The 23,764-nt window shown below is 35.7% G+C and overlaps 1 protein-coding gene and 1 long non-coding RNA gene across 2 annotated transcripts; both read left to right on the top strand.

Annotated features, from left to right (window-relative positions):
* The first annotated feature begins 9,172 nt into the window (after window positions 1-9,172).
* Window positions 9,173-10,120, top strand: LOC103428338 (stigma-specific STIG1-like protein 1). Its single transcript, XM_008366449.3, has one exon. It carries the CDS (start codon window positions 9,256-9,258, stop codon window positions 9,748-9,750), a length of 495 nt encoding a protein of 164 aa, XP_008364671.2. The 5' UTR covers window positions 9,173-9,255; the 3' UTR covers window positions 9,751-10,120.
* An 8,907-nt stretch (window positions 10,121-19,027) lies between these two features.
* Window positions 19,028-19,590, top strand: LOC103418982 (uncharacterized). Its single transcript, XR_011579395.1, has 2 exons — window positions 19,028-19,248; window positions 19,376-19,590. It is a non-coding gene; the product is annotated as an uncharacterized lncRNA (long non-coding RNA).
* The last annotated feature ends 4,174 nt before the right edge of the window (window positions 19,591-23,764 follow it).

Genomic DNA, 23,764 nt, shown 5'->3' with positions numbered 1-23,764 from the left:
ATCACTCACACGTCTTATATACTTCACACCTCACACGACTCCTGATTTTTACATTTGGATTCAGACATTGTAATGCAGTGTATGTGTTCATAGTTCTATTTTTACGATTATATTCAGACACTGTAATGCAATGACCGTTTCTTGATTTTTTTTTTTTTTGACATTTGGATTCGAACACTGCAATGTAGTGCTCGTCTCCTGGTTTTATTTTTTACATTTTGATTCAGACACTACAATGCAGTGTCCATTTTTTTGTTCCCTTTTTTTTAGTTGAGTAGACTCTTCCATATAAACAAAAGGTGAAAGATTGATAAGATATACATGTTCTAACTATTTATAGGATTTAAATAATCTCAAGATCAATTATATAGGAATCGAAATCTAACGGCCGAAGCCTCTTCATTCGCCTCTATTCCCCCTTAACTCATATTTCTCCTTCGCACCCCCACACCCCACCATTGTTAACAAACCCCAAATTCAATTACAGGTCATCTAAGCTCTAAGTTTGATTTATTTTTTCGCTATCCCTTACTGTTTTAGCTTTTTATTTGTCATCTTTTTCTTCTTCTTCATCTTTGAGATTTCTCTCTCTATAATCCATAGTTATGAAAAAAGATCTCTGCAACCAAAATACATTGGTTTGCATGACCCCTCTCTTTGTTGTTTCATTAACATCGGCTAAGATTTTAAGGTCAATGGACTTGCAATTGAGGATATGGTGGTGGTGGGGCTTATTTTAGAGAGGGTAAGGTGAGGGACCTGCAATTGGTGGTTGTGGGTTGTGGCGATGTTAGGGTTGATTTTAAGGTGAGGTTGAATTTAATTTGGAATTTGAAGGGTTAGTGGTTTGAGATTGAGAGCCTTGAAGTGGGGGAGAAAGAGAAGAGTTGAGTGGAAAAGATGAAGGATAAGAGATTTTGGCCGCTGGATTTGTATCAATGGATGAGATCCATCGGTCTGAAGGATCTCCACAAAATTGATCCGGATAAGATCTAAATCCGTATTTATAATAGCTTAAGCCTATGTGGCATTTATAGAGAGAGAAATAGAGAGAATGATAGAATAGTCAAATTCTAAGTATTTATAATGACTTAAAACCTATATGGTATTCATCATTGACCAATGCCTAATTAATAAAAATATGTCATTGATATATGAATTAATTGTAAAGTTTTTATTGATTTTTGGCTAAATTACCTTTAATCTTGTCATTATTTGTCATTTGATTTATTTGATCCAATGACTAAAAATAAAAAGGATTGTGTGAGAAACTAAAAATGATGTGTAAAAACCACTTCCCTTGCAAAAAGGTAAATACGATTAGACTAGTATATTGTGTAAAATGTTGTAGGCCTATTTGATTGAACGATCTAGGGTTTAGAGAGAGAGAGAGAGGGGGGTTCGGCAAAATTGAGAAAGAAGAGAGATTGATTTAATTGTGAGGTGTGTTTGATTCACCCCATTGTGCCTTTATTTATAGTAGTAGGAAGGGTAAAACCTTTCCCTTTAGGATTATAATATTTAATAGATAATCTTATCCCAATAGGAATATAAGATACTTTCCCAGATTCCCTAGGATTTAGACAATCACATTCCTATTCTAAATATGATTGCAACACTCCCCCCTGAGTGTGTAAATACTCAACAAAAAATCGCATCAGATCTTCAGCAGATAAGGTAGAATAGTTGATAGGAAGGGTAAAACCTTTCCCTTTAGGATTACAATATTTAATAGGTAATCTTATCCTAATAGGAATATAAGATACTTTACCAAATTCCCTAGGATTTGCACAATCACATTCCTATTCTAAATATGATTGCAACACCCCCCCTGAGTGTGTAAATACTCAACAAAAAATTGCATCAGATCTTCATCATATAAGGTAGAATAGTTGATGAAGTCATCGGCACAACAGGTGATCGCGAGTCTCAAATTTAAGTGAAGTATGCATTTGTTGTAAAACTCACAAAACCTCGCTATGGTAAAACCTAAGGCATAGGGAAAACTCATAAACTAAGGAGAAAAGTGAGAAGTATACATAATGTCTAAAACGAACGTCAAATTGGACGAAGGTAGTAAACTCAACGGAGTACGATCATCCCAGGATAGGTGCCTCATTAAAACATCATTAGGTAGCAAAAACCTAGTGGGAAAAAATGCTACTAATCGTAGGAAAAAGAGTATATTAAGATCATGTAAGTATGCTTCTAGATACTCCCCCTGAGTTAGACATAACTTCTAAATAAGATAACTACAAGCGATTCAACTCAGATAACTTACGCATACTGATTCCTTGGACGAGCTTCTGAAATGTAGACTTAGGCAATGACTTGGTAAAGGGATCGGCCAGGTTGTCCTAAGAACTGATATGCTTGACTTCAATGTTCTGATGCTGCTGCTGCTGGTGTAAGTGAAAAAACTTTGGCGCTATGTGCTTGGTGTTGTCTCCCTTGATGTATCTCTTCTTCAGCTGCTTGATACATGCTATATTGTCTTCAAAGATCTTCGTAGGAAGGTCAACGACTGATGTAAGACCACTAGTGCTTCGAATATGTTCCATAACTTATCTTAACCAAAAGCACTCACGCAATGCTTCATGTAGGGCGAGAATCTCAGCATGGTTAGACGAAGTCGCAATTAGAGTTTGCTTGGTAGACCTCCAAGATATAGCGGTGTCTCCAACAGTAAAGACATATCCCGTTTGAGAACGTGCTCGATGTGGATCAGACAGATATCCAGCATTTGCGTAACCAACAAGGCGAGAATTAATCCAAGGACCATAGGCGGCGGCAACACTTAGAGATTCGCGGGTATAGAACAAACCCAAATCCGTAGTACCTTTGAGGTAGCAGAAAATATTTTTAACACCATTCCAATGCCTGCGTGTGGGCGCATTGTTGTATCTAGCCAATAGATTCACAGTGAATGAGATGTCGTGTCTAGTGCACTGAGCCAAGTACAATAAAGCCCCAATTGCACTTAGGTAAGGAACTTCGGGTTCCAAAATCTCTTCCTCATTCACCTTTGGATGGAAGGGATCTCGTTTAACATCTAGAGTTTGAACGACCATGGGTGTACTCGAAGGCTTCGCTTTATTCTCATTAAAACGTCGCAACACCTTTTGGGTGTAGTTTGATTGATGTACTAGGATTCCATCCGAACAATGCTTGATCTCCAAGCCGAGACAGTATCGAGTTTTCCCAAGATCTTTCACCTTAAAATTCCGATTTCAAGTGTGTAGCAATTTCCTCAAGCTTTGTGGGAGTCCCAATGAGGTTCGTGTCATCAACATAAACTGCAACGATTGCAAATCTGGAATGTGACTTCTTTATGAACATGCATGGGCATAGTTCGTTGTTCACATAACCCTGACTTGTCAAATATTCACTCAAATGGTTATACCATATCCGCCTAGATTGTTTTAATCCGTAGAGTGACCTCCTTAACCTAATTGAAAGAGTGTTCCGTGATTTAGAACTATTTGAACCAGTCAATGGAAGTCCTTCTGGAAATTTCATATAAATTTCCGTATTTAGATCCCCATAGAGATACGCGGTTACCACGTCCATAAGCTGCATATTTAGTTTTTCGGAAATTACCAAACTGATTAGGTAGCGGTGGGTGTGCCGCACCATGCCCAATTTCCCCGTTTTTTTTTTTTTTTTCAAATCCCTTTGGGTTTAGGAAACCCATATTTGCTTCTTATTTAATTTTGTACGTTGACTCACAAATTCTACATAACAATTTAATTGTGCGATGCATGAAACAAATATATATATTGACAAATATACGAACATATACAATACATATATATCGAAAGGAAAATATAAACATATTCATGCATCATGGGGAATGTTTTCATGCTTCGTGGACGTTTCAAATATCTTCTTTTATTTTAAGCGTACCTGATTAACAGAAAACGAATAAGCCTTTGAATTTGGTGGATGATAGCCTCCTCCAACGATACTTCAATTCCTCAGCTTCTGGTAAGAGCGTGCTGATAACGTGTTGTAGTTCAAATGATCTAGGGTTTAGAGAGAGAGGTTCGTCAATATTGAGAGAGAAGAGAGATTGATTTAATTGTGAGGTGTGTTTGACTCATCTCATTGTGCCTTTATTTATAATAGTAGGAAGGGTAAAACATTTCCCTTTAGGATTACATATTTAATACGTAATCTAATCCTAATAGGAATATAAGATACTTTCCCATATTCCCTAGGATTTACACAATCACATTCCTATTCTAAATATGACTGCAACATAAAAATCGTTTTATATATTTGTTGATATCATATTTAGGAAAAGGTATATAATACTGTAACCTGTTTTCTTGATCTTTTTTAATGTGATGCATCATCACATAGGTACATAGAATTCGAAAGTGTAATTCATGTTGAATAATGTAATACATATGTGTGTGCGTGATTCGTATGGTTTTGGATTTTGCTTCCACAACAGTTTAATTAATTTGTTGAAATTCAAGAAAGACGTTTTTCCTAAAGCAGATTCATAAACTGATTGACTAACCAACAATGTAGCACAAATATATGAGATTTGTTCCTCTCACGGTCACAGATGATGATAAATATACATATATTTATGAGTTATGAGGCGATTAATCAAGATTTTAAGTGTAGAAAGAGATGTATCTTGACCTTCAAATCGTTGGAATTAAATTAATATGAAAAAGTGGTGCAATGTGCAAAACGAATTGACTATGAATATTCCTCTTCTATAGAACTGAACCACACACATATATAGAAAATTATTTTATGCTATATATATGTTGCTTTACAATACAAGTAATCATGTTGATCGAAAAATACAATGCAAGTAACCATGACCATTAGATGGTTCAACCGAAATTTGTGTGTGAGATGTCACGATTTTAGATACAACACATTACTACAATTTTTGAAATATTATATTATTGATATTAATAGAAAAGTCGAACATGACCCAATTTCCGCCCTAAGTTAATACATAACCACATATATGTATACATGTTATATAAATATATATTCAGATCATCTGCAACATTTATGAAGTCTTTTTATTTTTGTTTATGTTTTTGCCTGCAAGCAGCTGGGGTTAGAGGGTGAAAAAGATAGGGTTGGGTGGTGTAAGGGAAGGGAGCGAGAAATATAAAGAGATGAGAGTAAAATTCAGAAAATAAAAAGAAAAGTGCGAAGTTCAAATTTCTCCTTAATTTGGTCAGAAAAAAATAAATCGAGGAAGTATGACAATATGCAATGCTCACGTCACTTGGTTAATCAAAGAAAGCTTTTTAATTGTTAATACTGAAAATTTGACATTACCCCTAGAAACTATATTTTTCTTAACTAAAACTCATCTCATTTTGTTTTCTTGACTAAAGCCCATTGATTATGCTCAAACTAAGCAAATTTCTTAATTAAGTTTGACTTTTCAAATTGTGTACTTTCTAGATGCCTAAACTACCCCTAATAAAACTTAGATGGGGTTTTGGATCTGTCACTTGTTATATCCATGTAATTAATTATTTATTTTACAAAATATTTCATTCAATTCATTGTATTCAATGTCTTAACTTTCAAATTGTTGTAGGGTGCCGATTGAAAAATGTGCATTAAATAAAAAACAAGTTAATTTACCTACCAGCAATAAACCTAAAACAGCTTCAGCTATTGCATACACACACACACACACCAATCCTAATGCACAAAACAAAGCTAACTATATGTTATGCGCAATTTTTACCTACAAAAAAGTCTAATTTACATATTTCATCAAACCGAAATTTAAAGGGTCTAATTTACCTACAAAGTGATCTAATTTACCTACATGATTTATGTGCATTATATTACAAGTTTATTTAATTACCTACAAGCACAAACCCACAACATTCAATAATTATTTAATATCACTATTTTTTAATAGTTAAATTAATATAAACGTAGGTAAATTAGTATTTATTTTATATCAGTAGGTAAATTAATTTATATGTATGTATTTACATAATTCAAAAAATATTTTTTTGATTAAAAAAAATAATTGATTGCATAAAGGAATTTGTTTTTCATACGAAATATGCCTATTATTTTTTTTGGATATGGGTAAATTAATTTATATATGTGACTAATATTTTATGATACACAAAAGGTAAAAGTTTCATTTGGGTTTTAATTAGGGTGAGTAATAACATTTACTGACATACTTAGAATGTCACATCCCGGCCCAAGACCCCACCACATCCCGGGCTCAACTCCGCCTAGCACAATATTGTCCGCTTTGGGCCCTGACCACACCCTCACGGTTTTATTTTTGGGAACTCAGACGAGAACTTTCCAGTGGATCACCCATCATGGGATTGCTCTCGCGCGAACTCGCTTAACTTCGGAGTTCCTATGGAATCCAAACCCAGTGAGTTCCCAAAAGGCCTCGTGTTAGGAAAGATGAGAATATACATATAAGGCTTACATGATCCACTTCCCCCTGGGCGATGTGGGACGTTACATAGGATTCCTTCCTTCAGATAGTTACCGTTTTGCACTAGCTGAGACAGCATATATAGATCCAGATAAGGCAAAGAACACATTCCTACTGCTATAACTAAGACTAGTAATTACCTCAAAGATTTTGTGGCTAAGTTGTAAATATGTTATAATAGTTGGTTATATATTTGTCTACATGGCAGTCTATTTGAAATTTGAGTTTTATTTGAATGTTTAATATTAGGTGGGTTTTTGTTTAGATAATATAAATTTCAAGGGCATTTTTCTAAAGAAACCTTAATATTATGATCTAGTGATATACTTCTTTATATGTAAATGAAAGGTTTTAAATTCAAATTTCATAGATCGCAAGTTTGATACCAACTGTTTCTCACACCCTTAATGTAAATATATCAATGTATATAAAAGGAAAGCTCTTTTAATTTTGTTATTTGGACTACACTTCTTATTTAAAAGTAACAATTTAAAAACATAAATAATGTCAATATTGAGCGTAATGCTAGGAACTTTCTTATTTGAATCTTTTCGTTCCACCTCTTCGGCTCTACTTCTTATACTGTATACAATGATCCAAACTATCTATTTTCTTAAACCACCGTTTGGATAGTTAATTTTCTATGAATATATGTAACTGCTCAAGGCTTGACATATTTATTTATTATTTTTTTTTTTGTGGCAAGACAAAAACATATTTTGAGAATTGAGATATCAAAGAATTCGATTGTACAAATCAAGTAGCTCCCTAGGTTAATTTTGAAGTGTTAGAAAATGGTATTAATTGGAACTTGTCTATTCCCCGAAGACTTATATGCATGCAACGAATTTACTGTTACTGTGACATCTTAGTTCAATAACGGAATATTATATGTAAGTCTCTATCACTTAACATTACATTATTAAATCATGATGTTACATGATGGTGAACCTATGCTTACTCACCTCTTTCTCAGCCGATCACTTTGCCAGCAAGCTATCAAGCTATACTAGCTAGGAATATTCCACAATTCTTCCTTGTAAACCAGAATAGATTCATGAATAACTCAAATAACCACGATGAACTCGTTGACAACAATTAAAACACACGATTTTAAAACAGGCAAACAACAAAATATATGAAAAAAAAATGATGTCAAACCATAAGACGTATGTTGTGGTCATTGATTTGGTACGCCTTTGCAGTATAATGACGTATTACACAATAAACGCGGGATGAAATATTAAGCCTTGAGAGCTAATTAACTTGTATGATTGCATTTGCATTAAGTCATTAACACAAGTTTAATTTTTTGATTAATAATAATAATAAGCTGTCCATGTACGCAGACGTTCTTAGAGCTAAAGTTATAGTTCGAAAGGACACGTCGCAACATAACGTTTAGACGACCTCTATTGCTTCGTTGTGTTATAACATTTCATTAATGGCCTATTTCCTTTGCTTCCCCTCACAGCATGCCTAAATTTCTTCATGTCGGCTCACTTGTGGTCGCACATTGGATTCGCACCACCGGGGCACCGTTAAGGTCAAAGGGGATGAAGGGTAATGAATTGTCATTGCTGCCCTTTGACTTTTATGGGTGTGTGGCATTCACAATGTGATCACAACCAGAGATGTACGTGAAAAAGAAATGCTAGAGCATAGATTGATCATATCACAACTGTGGGAGCAAGTTGAATTGACGAAATTTACACACAATGAAAAGCAGCAAACTGAGTAAGACTAACACCGGTGTTATTTTAGTCAAAGAGTTTCTGATGGCTAACTCAAAAAGAGTGTAAGAAGTAATTATAAGAGGGTTGTGCGAATTCTTGATTACTAGAATAAAATGATTGACCTTGGCTATTTATAGAGGACTAAGGAGTTAACTCTAGCGTCTAGTTTTGTTGAACCTGTTACAGAGTGTTACATAGTCTGCATATCGATGAATGAATATTCTTATGAGATTCCTAGAATATGCTCGAAGAATCTTGCGATGTTAAGAGATTGACAGGCAAGCCCATTATGTATCAGGGTAAGAACAGGTCGCATGACGATCGACTTACACCGTTTGCAATGAATTGGGCTCAGGACCAACCCGTCAGGGGTTGATTAACTGTCTAGATATGTCGTCAAGGGCTGAGTAGTCATATATGATAAGTTGTACGTACGTGCGGCATGTTTCCATTATCAAAATATTGTACAGTTCCATAATAACCTTGAACCGCACTAACTTGAACGAAAAACTTTTGTTTGTGACCGTAACACAACTGCATATAAGCAACAAGACTTTAGGGTATAGTTATGCGGCATATATATATAGATTCACTGGTTACAGTTCAATTCTGAATAACACACCGATCATCTGTCACATTAATATTAAGTACGATCAAATACAAAAATACGTAAGTACATTGCCTAATGCATGCATTTAATTTTGCATGCAACGTGTTCCTTCAAAATGAAGAGTGCGCTTGGAATGTGGATGGTTTGAGTGCCCAAATCATTGAAGTTTTTAAGAAGTAATACTAATATACTATGCCCTAGAGCCTAGAATTCGACCACACTCTTTGGATCACATAACCACAAGCTTTTTCCACCTTTCCCGCGTCAACCCCTCCCTGGCTAGCTACTATAAACCCTAAGTCTTCCAACCCACCATCAAATCAAACAAAACTCAGAAACTACAATTCCCCCCCCCCCCCCAACCCCAAATCTCTCTCTCACCCACACAACCACAAACACACAAACCAAAAACACACAAACACAAAGAAAGAGACAAAGCCATGGGGGTCATCAAGATAATATTGGTCATAGCAACAACCATGGCTTTGTCTATCACTCTCATGACCGTGAAAAGGGTCGGTTATGGAGAAGCAGAACAAGAAGGAAAGACCCCTTTCACCGACTCGTGGAAAGAGCAACCGGAGGTCGATGAAAACACCTTGCTACTACCTTCCAAGAGGGTGAGTCGTTTCCTAGCTGAAAATGATCTGGTTGACAGAAACCCTAGAGCAGCTGACCATTGCCACAAAGACAATGAGGTATGTGCCTACACGCCGCCAGGATATAAGAACTCGACGTGTTGCAACAACAAGTGCCTGGACTTGTCCGAGGACAAGAACAACTGTGGTGCATGCAGGAAGAAGTGCAAGTACACTGAATCGTGCTGTAGAGGAGAGTGTGTGAACACGAATTATGACAAGAGGCATTGTGGCCAGTGCAACAGTCCCTGCAAGTTTGGGCAGTACTGTGTATATGGTCTTTGCAATTATGCGTGATTAAGGTGATCCATTAGTACTCCTGAGGTTCGTAATTTGATTTGATTATGCAATAAAAATCACAATAAAAAAAAAAGAATTGGTGGTTCTCAATTAATTATATACATTTATATATACATAGTTTTTTTTTTTTTTTTCAATTATACCGTCCTCGAATACTTTCTCTGAATGTAATGATCGATGTCATAACTTTATCTAAGAACTTATTTTACGAGCTCAGACTTTAAATCAATAGTTTTTATATTATATAGTTACACATTTTTTGTTTTTAGAGATGTATTGCTAATTACAGTCAACATATGGAGACAACTGTAAAGTTTGCTTCTTGAATATAATATGGATTGTTATAATATGGAATCCCTTTGGTGTCCATGCATATGGTTTTGTTATTTCCTTTCTATACAACATATTTTCAGCTAATAGGTGATTTAATTTTAGTGTTTACGTATATAATTTCGAAAGTAATTTACCCCGCCCACATCCCTAACCAATGTCTTAAAACTGAGGCACCTTTCAATTTTTTTTTTTTTTAACAAACGATAGTATGAACACTAAGGGGTTGGGACAGTTGGTTAAGCTTTACAATGAGCCTGGTTCAACTTCGTCTTCAGCAAGAATCGAACCAAAAATCTATCACTTACAAATACTAAGTGGCGAGGCACCTTTTATTTAAATCTCTATAGTTTTCTATTAGTTTTTGAGGTTCTATGCTCCTTTCTTATTGTCTTAACCTAGCTTATATTTAAAAAAAAAAATTCAACTAATAAGAGGGATCCAAGTAGGGAGAAAATCTTTTCAATCCCAAATTTTTTGTTTTTATCAAAATTGCATCCAATTTTCATAACTGCCAACTTACTTAACCAATCTTTGGAGTAGCAAAGACTCTATTATCTTTGAAATAATAAATTTTTTTATAGATATTTATGTAAAAACATCCGCATAAGCAGCATATACTATGATGCATTAATTCAGATCAGAAGCAATAAAAAGTGGCGCCCAGTCAAAAGTCTCCCTCTATTCATGCGCTAATCTTTATCAGGCCATTTGTTTGTTGAGAGATTATATTCACACACCTCAAAATACTTCTTCCACATCTTTTTAATTTTTTAATATTTTCTACACATCACTAACACTTGATAAAAAAATATTAAAAAATTAAAAAAGTGTGAGAGAAGTAATTTAAGATGTGTGAATATAATCCCCCTTGTTTGTTAAGTGATAACTTGATAAGCAAACAAAACAAGCAAGATACAGCTTTAATATCACTTGGTATTCACATAAAGTACGTATGTACCCTCATTGAAGCAAACGACCATAACATTTTCCCAGAAAGGTCGCTTATAAGGCACGTGGTTTCCGATCTCTTCCTCCCAAAATGGTGCTTCAATTGGGTTGTTAATGGGTAATTTGATTTCACTTCACATCATCATCATCACTATCAATCTTACCTTTATAATATGATCATATCAAATTAAAATAGTCTTAACAGGTGCCTATGAACAACCCAATAAGTTGATTTGTCACTTTTGCTAAATTTCTAAGATTTGAAATTCTGAAATACTGAAAGAGATATACGTGGGAATTCTGAAATTTAGGACTGAAATTCATTTTTGAATTTCAAACTTTAGAGAAATTTATCTGATAAAACTTCAAAATCACGAGCAATGTAGTATAATTATATCTTTTTCTCCTACAAGAAAAATTGTTATATTTTTTGTACTACACCGGGATATACATCCAGCCAATTGAGGGTTGTTTAATATCCTAGCATTATGTTGAAAACTAATTGGGCAAAAGACACACACAATAACTGAATAACATGACAATCTTTGGAGGATTCTAGTGTTAGGCCCTTGCTTTTGCCGTTAAGAACATGTATACAACACAACTAAAATTTCCAATAAAAAAAGTAATTCAAAATTAATCTCCTGTGCTTTGCGCTTGGAATTGCATACAATTTTATGAATTTGAATTAAACATACAAGAAAAAAAGGAAATCAAATATAATAAATATTGACTATGCGCCAAACGCACAAAACACTAGTACAAAAACACATTTGCGCGATGAACTTGCTCGACGGAGCAAATTACGTTCCGGAAGGGCAACATTGACAATTAAGCGTCACATAAGGACATTTTGCGCAATGACGCAGTCCGTTGTGCAAAACCGTTTTGCTCCATGAGACTTTGAGTGACGAAGCATTCCATCGCACAAAACGGTTTAGTGCAACAAAGTTGTACCTTCGTCACACAATGTTGGGAAAAAAGCAGTAAAACCCTTGGTTTGGCGCCAAAAAATTGCGTGACAGACCAACCGTGTCGTGCAAATGGCCTTGGCGCGACGTTTTCGTTCACCGTTGTGCTAATACTGTTTGTGCGACACAAATGGTTCGTCGTGCAATTTTCTAGCGCCAAACCAAGGGTTTTACCACTTTTTTCCCTACATTGCGCAACGAAGGTGCACCTTCATTGCGCTAAACAGTTTTGCGTGATACAATAGAGTCAACTTCAATTGACCTTGGTGATATGCTGCAATACAATGCATCGGAAGAGACAAACGAAGATAAGGAAGAATGGGAATCCGAAAATGATAGTAGTGAGGATAGCAATCATGATTATTGTAGTTTGGATTAGGATTAATATAAACTTGTAAAATTGAATGGTATACATACTTATTAAGTAACTTTTAATTTATTTATTTTGTACGTATAACACTTAAGAAATTGAATGGTACATATATTTATTAAGTAGCTTGAAATTTATTATTGTAGTTCGGATCGGGTTCTTGTTAGAAAAATATATTATTGTGCCAGAAAATTGCAGTAAAATCTTAGTTTGGCACTAGAAAATTGTGCGACGGAGTAACTGCATTGTGCAAAGGGTTTTTGCGCAAAGGACAAGTGTCTCGCGCAAACACCCTTTGCGCGACGTTATAAATCTCTGTTGCGCAAAGAGCCTTTGTGCGACGTGGTTGTTCCGTCGCGCAATTTTTTGGAAAAAAACGCAGTAATGTTTCGTGCCAAAAAATATATGCAACACTGTCTAAACAATAGATTTAACAAACACTTGGAGTTTATTTATACTTTCATTAAGTATAACATAAGATTTATCCACTAGTGTAAATATTTTAAATTGAAGATTGAGTTTATTCATTGTATTCATATAGGGTCAAGGAGTGTAGTTGTAAAAAATCATCAAAATTGGAGTTAAAATAACTGTTAAATCGTGATTTTTCGTTATAGCCGTCGAAACATTTTGTCCCATTACTTGATCTCTAAATGTTTGTTTTTTGCGATTTTTGGCATATTTGATCTCAAAGTATATACAAACAAGTTTGATAGTTGGATCGTTGAAACTAAATTTGTAAAATGCGTATCACATCCAAACAATAGATTCAACAAACACTTAAACTTTCATTAAGTATAACATAAGATTTTGTGGTATCCACTAGTGTAAATATTTTAAATTGAAGATCAAGTTTATTCATTGTATTCATATAAGGTCAAGGAGTGTAATTGTAAAAAATCATCAAAATTGGAGTTAAAATAACCGTTAAATCGTGATTTTTTGTTTGTAACCGTTAAAAAGTTTTGTCCCGTTACTTAATCTTTGAATGTTTTTTTTGTTTTGCGATTTTTGGTGTATGAGATCTTGAAGTATATACAAACGAATTTGATGGTTAGATCGTTGAAACTAGTTTCGTAGAATGCGTATCCTATCAAAACAATAGATTTAACAAACACTTAGGAGTTTATTTATACTTTCATTAAGTATAATATAAGATTTGTGGTATCCACTGGTGTAAATATTTTAAGTTGAAGATCGGGTCTATTCATTGTATTCATATAGGATCAAGGAGTGTAGCTGTAAAAAATCATCAAAATTGGAGTTAAAATAACCGTTAAATCGTAATTTTTCGTTTATAACCGTTGACATTTTTTGTCCCATTACTTGATCTCTGAATGTTTTTTTTTTTACGATTTTTTTGCATATGCGATCTTGAAGTATATAGAAACAAGTTTGATGGTTGGATCGTTGAAACTAGTTTCGTAGAATGCGTATCCTATCAAGTTGAATGATATATATATATATATATATATATATATATATATATATATATTAAATAGCTTTAAATTTATCATTGTAGTTCGGATCGGGTTTTGTTAGAAAAATATATTATTGTGAGTTTATGTAAAAAAAACAAAAAAATATTGAAGGGAGTACAAATTTTCAATAAATTTTATAATAATATTTTTTTTCAAATTTAACTTGTGCAATGCCACAATGGAATCCTTGCGCAAAAACCAATAACGCGAAGTCATAATGTATACATGCGTCGCGCAATTGTTAAAATCTTTACGGTGCAATTGAAAAAAATAGGCCATTTTTTTTTAATTTTCCCAAATTACTCTTTTTAATTGGACGAAATATGGGTGCGATTGGAAAAGAGTCCAGATCCTGCCCACCTATCTGCCACTCCGTCCCTCTCTTCCCTCTCGCTCATCTCGCTCTTCTCTCCCACTCCGTTAGACGAAGACAAAGACGAAGGAAGACAGCAGCCACTACCCACCCATCAGCTCCTCGCCGTTTCCTTAATTCCGAAGGTCCCTTCACATCTCTCTCTCTCTCTCTCTCTCAATGTTTTGCTTTTTGCTTTAATCGTTCAACATATGATAATTAGGGTTTTATTTGGTGAGTGTTGCAGGAATTTTTGTTAATTTAAGTGTAATTTAAGTTTATGTGCAAATATTAGATCTAAATATAATCAGTAAGCTAAAATCATTCGATTCTTTGTACTTGTATGCTGTCGAACATTGCAGCTTAGCGGGCAATCATGCCTTGGGTTGATATTTTTCAAATTCTGATGTACCTTGTGTAATTAGATTTCAATTAGAAAAACACTTGGGGTGGTTTTGGTAATTTGAGTGAGTTGGGATTTGGTAAAGTTGGCTGGGATTTGGTAATTTGAGTGAGTTGGGGTGGTTTTGGAGGGCTTCTGGGATGGTCCAGACTTCAATTTTAGTTTGTGTAATTAGATTTCAATTAGAAAAACACTTGGTACGTCAAAATCGGAATTCAGATTTCAATTGTATTGCTCAGTTTGCGATTTGTTTCCCAAAAGCGAAAATGGACATGGTCATGGAGTTAAACCCCAATTCTTTTGAATGAGTTATATGAGCACTCAAAACCTAAGTTTCTAACTAGGTTTCACAGCTTTAGTTAATGCTCCCAATAAACCAAACTATTCAGCAGATGTGTTGTTAGGTGATTGCTCCCATAGTTATGCTCCATGAATAGTTGTATAAAATCACTTGATTAGGCATTTGATAAGACGAATAGACACATAGTTGTATACAAACGATAACACAAAATGTCGTATGTTTTACTAGTTATGGTTAAGCCCTGATTAAAGACTAAATATAGTAAAGCATGGAGCCCCAGCATGGACACTAGTTATCTCATGTTTTGGACCCTTGTTGCACATGTAGTCAAGCTTCAAATTAATGATTTTGTTGCTACTAAAATTTAGGGTTCTTGTTCTGCACCTGAAATGTCATGGTGATGTTATCTTCTCTGCAGATATTATGAATTTAGGGTTCAAATCATGTTTGGACCCTTGTTGATTTTATGAATTTCTGGAAATAGGTTGCTGTAAAATTCACGGGGCTGCTAATTGATTAGTTTCAAATGCAAGAAAGGATATGATATTACTTTGGCTGCTAATTGATTAGTTTCAACTGCAAGAAAGGATTAGCTTTGAAACTGAGCTATGCATGCACCTGGTGAACTAGCTTTCATTTTCAGTTTCACCCTCTGTGATTTGAGCACACAGAAGATGAAATATGGTCCTCCTCTTTTGGTCTAGTAAACAATATGGTTGTAGCTAAAACTAGTAATTTAATTGGTCATTTCCTTCTGAACGGTGGAAAGTGATTTCAGCATACTTCTTACTTTCTATTAGGATTGTTAATGGGTACTCATTTAGTTAAATAGAGGACCATTTAAGTATAGATATGTGTTATCTGTGGTGACGTTTGTGCTTGTGACGATGATGATAGATTATGGAGTATCCATGGGCACCCATTGACCATCCCTACTTTCTATATATGTACTTTGTTTATTTGTCCATCTTTTGATAATTAAAAGAGAATCAGAAAACAAAAAATAACACATATGTGCAAAAAAAATGTGTGCGAAAAGCATTTCTTTACATGATCTCTCATGATCTCTGATGAATAATGTTTTTGGTAATTTTTTATGTTGCAGAACTTACAAAAAGAAAGAGTAAAGTTTAACTAGGCAATTGAATTAACTTCAAACATGATATGAGCTCTTTGGATGAAAAGGTGCTCAGCACCCTTATAGATTGTGGGAGGAAACATGTTTGTAGTCTTACTGACTGTACTGAAGATACACCCTTAATTGATGAGCATTACTTTGTTTTTTTTTTTTTTTGAACATAGGATTACATATTTAGTTTACTTAATTTCTACATGTATGGTGGCATTTTCTATTTACTTAGCTTGCAAATACTCATTAATGTTATAAAAATAAAAATTGTTATGCACATGTTAAATTGTGTGTAGAAACTACTCCTTTTACCGCTGAATCAGGAAGGAAGAAGTGGTTGTAGCTTTGAAAAAGATGAAGCATAGAAAAGCAGTGGGCCCAGATGATATACCGATCGAAGTGTGGAAGGTTTTGAGAGAGACGGGTATAGCATAACTCACTGACATTTTCAATAGGATTTTGAAAACGAAGAAGATGCCAAATGAATGGCGAAAGAGCACTTTGGTGCCTATCTACAAGAATAAGGGCGACGTACAAAATTGCATAAACTATAGGGGTATTAAGCTAATGAGTCATACAATGAAGCTTTGGGATAGAGTCATTGAGCATAGATTAAGGCAAGAGACACGAGTTTCGGACAACCAATTCGGGTTCATGCCAGGGCGCTCAACCATGGAGGCAATCTATCTCTTACGAATATTGATGGAAAGATATAGAGATAGGAAAAATGATTTACACATGGTCTTTATATATTTGGAAAAAGTGTATGATAGGGTCCTAAGAGACATTCTTTGGAGGATTTTAGAGAAGAAAGGAGTACGAATAACATATATCCAAGCTATAAAGGATATGTATGATGGAGCAAAGACTAACGTAAGAACTCATGAAGGACAAACCGAAAACTTCCCCATAACTGTAGGGTTACATCAAGGCTCATCCGTAAGTTCTTACCTTTTTGCATTGGTAATGGATGAGTTAACAGGACATATTTAAGATGATATTCCTTGGTGTATGCTTTTCGTAGACGATTTAGTGTTGATAGATGAAACTCAGGAAGGGGTAAATGCGAAGCTTAACCTTTGGAGAGAAGTGTTGGAATCTAAAGGTCTTCGCCTAAGCCGATCAAAGACAGAATATATGGAGTGCAAGTTCAGTGCAAATGGAGGCCAAAATGAGTTAGGAGTGAGGATCGGAGATCAGGAAATACCAAAGAGCGACCGCTTTTGCTACCTAGGATCTATCTTGCAAAAGAACGGAGAATTAGATGGAGACTTCAACCATAGAATACAAGCTGGATGGATGTGGTGGAAAAGTGCATCCGGTGTATTTTGTGACAGCTGTATGCCACTGAAGTTCAAGGGAAAATTTTATAGGATGGCAATAAGGTCGGCGATGCTGTATGACACATAATGTTGGGCGGTGAAGCATCAACACGTACATAAAATGGGTGTAACAGAGATGAGGATGCTTCGTTGGATGTGTGGGCACACGAGAAAGGATAAGATTAGGAATGAGGATATCCAATGTAAAGTAGGAGTAGCTGAAATTGAAGGAAAGATGAGAGAAAACCGGTTACGGTGGTTTGGACATGTGCAAAGAAGGCCTACTGACGCTTCGGTTTGAATATGTGACTACGGGACAGAGGTTCAGGGCTGAGGGGGTAGAGGAAGACCTAGGAAAACTTTGGAAGAGACCCTAAGAAAAGACTTAGAGTACTTGAATCTAACGGAGGACATGACACATAATCGAGCGCAATGGCGTTCTAGAATTCATATAGCCGACCCCACTTGGTGGGAAAAGGTTTTGTTTTTGTTGTTGTTGTTGTTGTTGTTGTTGCATGTTAAATTGTAATTTATCTACAAAATAAATGACTCATGATTAGCGCTAAGAACATTTCTTTGATTTTTTATTTGATATGCATTTGCCCAAATTGCTCTTAATTTTTCGTTTATTTTGTTTTGTGCTAGCGTTTAATTGTTTAAGCCTCGGGGAGACTTTTGTAGTTGCTTTGGGATTAGATTACATTCGGTTGAGTCACAGATTCACTTCATAATTCTAATATTGGTAATTCTACAGACACCCAAAAGTTCTCTCCAAACACCAACTATTGACTAGAAGTTGATAGCTTTGTTGATGTGTATGAGCAAGGCACTTAATTAATTGGCTCGATTATTGGTCCTTGCTCATTATTGAAACACATGAATGCTACTGCATATGTGCTTTGAGCCATCTGCTCCGTATATTTTGAACAATGAGTACATCACATATATAAATCAAATCCGGATCCTCTTTATGAGCCATTTGCTCCAAAACTACTTTTGAATTAGTATTGTTTCTACCTTTGCAATACTGCTTTATATATATGTGAACAAATGCAAGAAAGGATATGATATTACTTCGGCTACTAATTGATTAGTTTCAAATGCAAGAAATGATTAGTTTCTAATGTTATATTTTTATGGTTCAAAAATTGTATAGATGTCACAGTTGATCACTTGTCGTCGGGGTGTTACCAATGCGCCTCCCGCATTTTCAGCACCTACTGCTTCAGCCATGAGTGCTCGATTGATTGGGGAGCCTACACCTCTTACTGAGGCTACTCCTAAGGTGTCCCAAGTGCCCGCATCATCGGCATCATCAGTGTTGGTTTAGCAGCTTAGTGCACGGCGGCCTCACCGGCGCCGTCGCCATCCGAAGCCTTCTGATCACACTTCTTGGGCATCCACAGTCGAGGGTAGAGGCTCCCAGCCAAGTACCTCACCACGTTGTATTTTTTTTCATTTTAAAACTATTATTTTTATGATTGTGAAAATTTGATGCATTGTGAAAATGTGTTGTGGGTGTGAATTACAGTTATTTGACTGTTTATAGGTTTTGCGAAATGATATACTATTAGGGGAGGTTTTGTCGAATTTTTTGTAGAAATTTAAGATTAGGGTTTTCACCATTTAAGTTATTTTGGGTAGCTAAAAAAAACACCAAGGGGCCTAATTGAATGCTGAAGCCGACACACAATGTATGTCTATCTAACGAATTGATCAAGATTGCGTATGACTCACGACATCGTAGAGCGCCTACCTCACAGGAGCATATAGCAGCATTGTTACCAGCTATGGTTTTGTTATTCAGTGGCATTGTCCTATGCAGTGGGAGTCTTGGGCAGAAATTCCGGAGAGGACGAAGAAACCGGTGCGGGATGCGTTGTCGGTTAGTATATTAATTTTTAGCCTTTATAATTTTTTTTTAATTTTGTTTACAAATATTATAAAACAAAGTATATTATCTTAATATTATTAAATTTCTTAATTTTATTTTACTATTTTCATATTTGTAGGTCATTTATAATCTTGAGAACATATCCCCCGAGGTTGCATCCTACTTAGAGAACTTAGCAACTTGGTACAAACATTGGAAGTGTGACTCCACGCGCATTTTAAGAAATGGGATGATCCGGAGATTGCTCGCCTAGAGGGTTGCCCAATTGAGTTGTTGGAGCGGCTTAAGGATTGGGAGTGGCTCTGCAAACATTTAAAAGACACAAAATTTGTGGTATGTACATAATATTTTAATAATAATTTATTACTGTTTTAGATAATTTTTTAAGCTTTTTTTAATAATTTCTTTCAAATAGTCGCACTAACATGTATATTGTGTGTTTAGCAAAATAAATTTGTTGCTGCCAAGAAAGCTCGAGAGTCAGACACTTCTCCACCATTTTGGTTTGATGCCCTTCTCGTATAGGGTTGAGGCGCGACGTCAGGTAAAAGTATATTAATTTTTAAATTTTATATTATTTAAATTGTGTTATTGATTTATAAAATTTTCTTAATGTTTTTTTTCTTCAGGAGGGTTCTAAGTTCCCAAAGCTCGACATGTTCAAGGACGTTTATGTTCGACCCGACGATGAGACCACTGAGCAGCTCCATGTAAGTATATGTAATCGTTATTATTCTTATATTTATGAATCGTTCAAATATTAATTACATTTTTTTATTAAATATTAAATGTTTTTTCTTTATTATTACAGGCTGCTATGGTGGAGAAGGTCATTGTTGTTCTCCAAGAAGCAGCATCGCAGCATCCCTTGGAGACCCTGATCGAGAACGTCACTGTACCCGAGGATGCAGGTTTTCAGATCCTCACTGAGATCCTGGATCAGAAGGTCGGTCATCGTCATGGTAAGGTTGTTTAGGGCATGGGGAAGGCGCAGGTTCGTGAGACGGGTGCCTCATTTTCTAGACCAATCACATGATAGGTCATCGTCCTAACGGAGGATGTGGAAACCTTAAAAGGTAAGATTGCGGTCCAGAAAGCAGCTTGGGATGCTCGGGAAGCCCAGATTAGAGCCCAGTTTTCGGCCCAAGACGAGAAAATGAGCATGATCTTACGCGTCTTACAGATGTCCAGCCTCTAAATCGCGATGCCAGCACCTGTTCTTGCTCCACCTTTGAAGTGGCTGGGAGGTCGAAGGTGGAGCAAGATCAGGTGCTGGCATCGAGATTTGGAGGCCGGACATCTGTAAGGCTTGTAAGATCATGCTCATCTTCTCGTCCTGGGCTGAAAACTGGGCTTCCCGAGCATCTCGAGCTACTTCCTGGGCCGCAATCTTACATTTTAGGGTTTCCACTTCCTTTGTTAGGGCAATGACCTGTCATGTGGTCAGTCTAGAAGAGGACGCACCTGTGTCACGAACTCGCTCCTTCCCCATACCCCGAATAACCTTGCCATGACGACAACCGAGCTTCTGATGGTACAATGCAAGTATTGTCGTCGTGCAAACCCTGCCCTCACGACCTTTGCACACGACAAAGTTTTTGTTGGGTTAATTTTCAGGTGATGTTTTTTGACTTTGTGCGACGAACTATGCTTCGTCGTGCAAATTGTTATTTGTACTAGTGAAACCCTCCATCTTTGCACCTATTGTTGCAGCCACCACAATGCCTTCTATGGAAAGATGGGTTCACACATTTTCCTTTGCAGCATATCTCATTAATTGTACTTGCACTTCTTCCTACAGTTATCTCGGTCAGTGAACACAATAACACACATCTTGCAACAATGAGTCCATTGGCTTCCCTTAGCACGACATATCTTGGGGAACTTGTTGCAAGTCAATCTCACCTTGCGTTTTTGCAAGATAAAGCGGTCGCTTCCATGTAACATATTTGAAGGTTGTGATTCAGTGAACACAATAACACACTTCTTGCAGCAATGAGTCCCTGGGCTTCCCCTAACATGACATATCCTGGGGAACTTGTTACAAGTCAATCTCACCTGGCGTTTTTGCAAGAGAAAGTGGTCACTTCCACGTAACATACTTGAAGGTTGTGATTCAGTGAACACAATAACACACTTATTGCAACAATGAGTCCCTGGGCTTCCCTTAGCATGACATATCCTTTGGAACTTGTTACAAGTCAATCTCACCCGGCGTTTTTGCAAGAGAAAGCGGTCGCTTCCACGTAACATATTTGAAGGTTGTGATTCAATTTCGTTTAACTGAGAATTCGAAAACTCATCAATGGTTGCATCTTCGTAGTATTGTTGGGATTGTACTTCATTGGATTCAATGCTTAGAATAGGAGACAAGAGGAGGATAGATATGAAGAAACAATGTATAATCAACTTCATGGTGAAAGAAATAATGTGAAGAGCTAGGCTTGCTAGAGAGAGGTTTAATGTTGGAAACTAGAGACCGAATAGAGGCTTAGATGGGAGGAATGTTTGATTAAGGATGACAATGGAGGTGGGTTTATATAGTAAAGCTTACATGCAGATATTTTCCTCTCGAGTATCTTGATCTTAATGGAGTGGTCTACACAGCAATAAATAACTAAATTTGGAGCTAAAGTTAGGTCGTTATTCATCCGACTGTTAAACAATTGGAAGGAAAAACGCGGCTCGAATCTCACATCTCTCACTAATTCTTTGTGTCAAAAAATTTATAGGAGCTCAAACATTACCCCTTTATTTGTTAGAAATAAAGCGAATTCAAACATAATATCTTACTTGTATACATATGAATAAATGAAACATTATCACATTTAGATTCAAAATATGCACTAAAAATTTTCTTTTAGTATTGGGATTCATATGACCTGTGAAATTCCTTATTAAGTTGAGATAAGACTTTTTCGTACAAACGAATTCTGGTCATAATTCTGAAAATATATAATAGCCACTACATGCTCTACTTCTACAATTGTAGACAATGTGCATTTTCCGTGCTCACACTTTGCATTTCTTTTCTGTATGTTCATGAAGATTTGTTTTATATTTGAGTAGCCGAACCGGAACCCCTTATGCCTAATACCCACCAACCCATCCAATGTAGGCCACTCTTAGGTTATGAAAAGTTGATTTAGTTTCATGGGAATAATGCCACATACTACATCCTTAACACAAGCATACAATGAGTAAAGACCCGTAAATTTGCACAAGCTAACTGATGCATCGAATTCTCTCAAATTACAATATATATTTGCTTATTAAATCTTGAGTTTACGATCTAGAATTTAGTACTTTTGGTACACTAATGATAATACACGTGCTATGAGTTGCGAAGAAACTACTATATCAATATGCAATGCGATATATGTCTCAAATAAACACAATAGTTGTCAAAGAGGGTTGATAGAGTTGGTAAGATCGTTTTATTTGCTAGACCAAGGACTTAGGTTCGAGTTGCACAGCGCCTAGTGGAAGATCTATAAAAACAAAAAAAAAATGCTAAGACTCCCTTTGTACGTACTAAAAATGACTTGTAGTATACTCTGTCCCTAGCCTCCTCTCCCCCTAAACTTTTTTCAACAAAAAAAAAAAAAAAAAAAAAAACACAATAGTTATATATATGATACAACATAAAACACTTAATTAAAAAGACAAATTATTATAAACTTAATCAAAGAACAAAAGATGTCAACAAAAATATTTTAAAAATTCTGGGAAGAAAAGCTTTAGCTGCTTAGGGGAATCTTTGAGTGTTGTTGTAAAGCTAGGGCGGCGGAGATAATTTCTTTTCGTCCGTTTGGGTTAAAGAGCTCTTTTATTTGTATTTTGTTATGCATATGCATAACATTAACAACATACATGTTTGCATGGCAAAAGTGCGGACAGCGCCTTAGGCCATTTCCAACCGAGACCGAAAGGGCTAATTATAGCACTGTCCAGAATTATAGTCATGCAAAAAATTATTTTAAATAAACAGTTTCATATCATACTCATATATCATATTCAACCGAAATGGTTAAATATAACCTCCTCACTTAGGTTTTAGTTTATACCTTAAATTATTGGCTAATTCAATTAGTTACTATTGAACTTTTTCAAATCTAGCCGTTAAATTTGAATAAATTATTGCAATTGAGGAGCTAGCCCAAAAAATGAGTTAAGAAGGGGGGCTACGTTTGGCTAGCCTGATGCCCTTTTGACCAAATAAGGGTCTGATAAGCTCCATAGAATTATAGCATAATCATCGGTTGAAGATGATTTTTTAGATAAATCAAATCATTTTTTAGCGCTTGGACTTTCAGTCCTCTCCATTAGAGATGACCTTACATCTTGTGGTTCATACGGTACACCTGACGCTCCTTCTTGTAGTGGTTGGCCACTAGGGGATCACTTGTACTTTGCACAACATCTTCATTAACTTCTCCTTTTTTGGATCTTTAATTTGCCTTCATCTAATGGGCAGCTAGAAAGTACGACGGCACATGGTTTCTAG

Source organism: Malus domestica, chromosome 03, assembly GCF_042453785.1.
Source record: "Malus domestica chromosome 03, GDT2T_hap1".
In the NCBI taxonomy this organism is placed as follows: domain Eukaryota; kingdom Viridiplantae; phylum Streptophyta; class Magnoliopsida; order Rosales; family Rosaceae; genus Malus; species Malus domestica.
Note: the sequence above shows the minus strand (reverse complement) of the source record. Positions and strands in the feature narration are given on the sequence as shown.

Bases quoted from the DNA above. Each gene is read 5' to 3' on its own strand.
- LOC103428338 (XM_008366449.3), top strand. From the start codon at position 9,256: ATGGGGGTCATCAAGATAATATTGGTCATAGCAACAACCATGGCTTTG.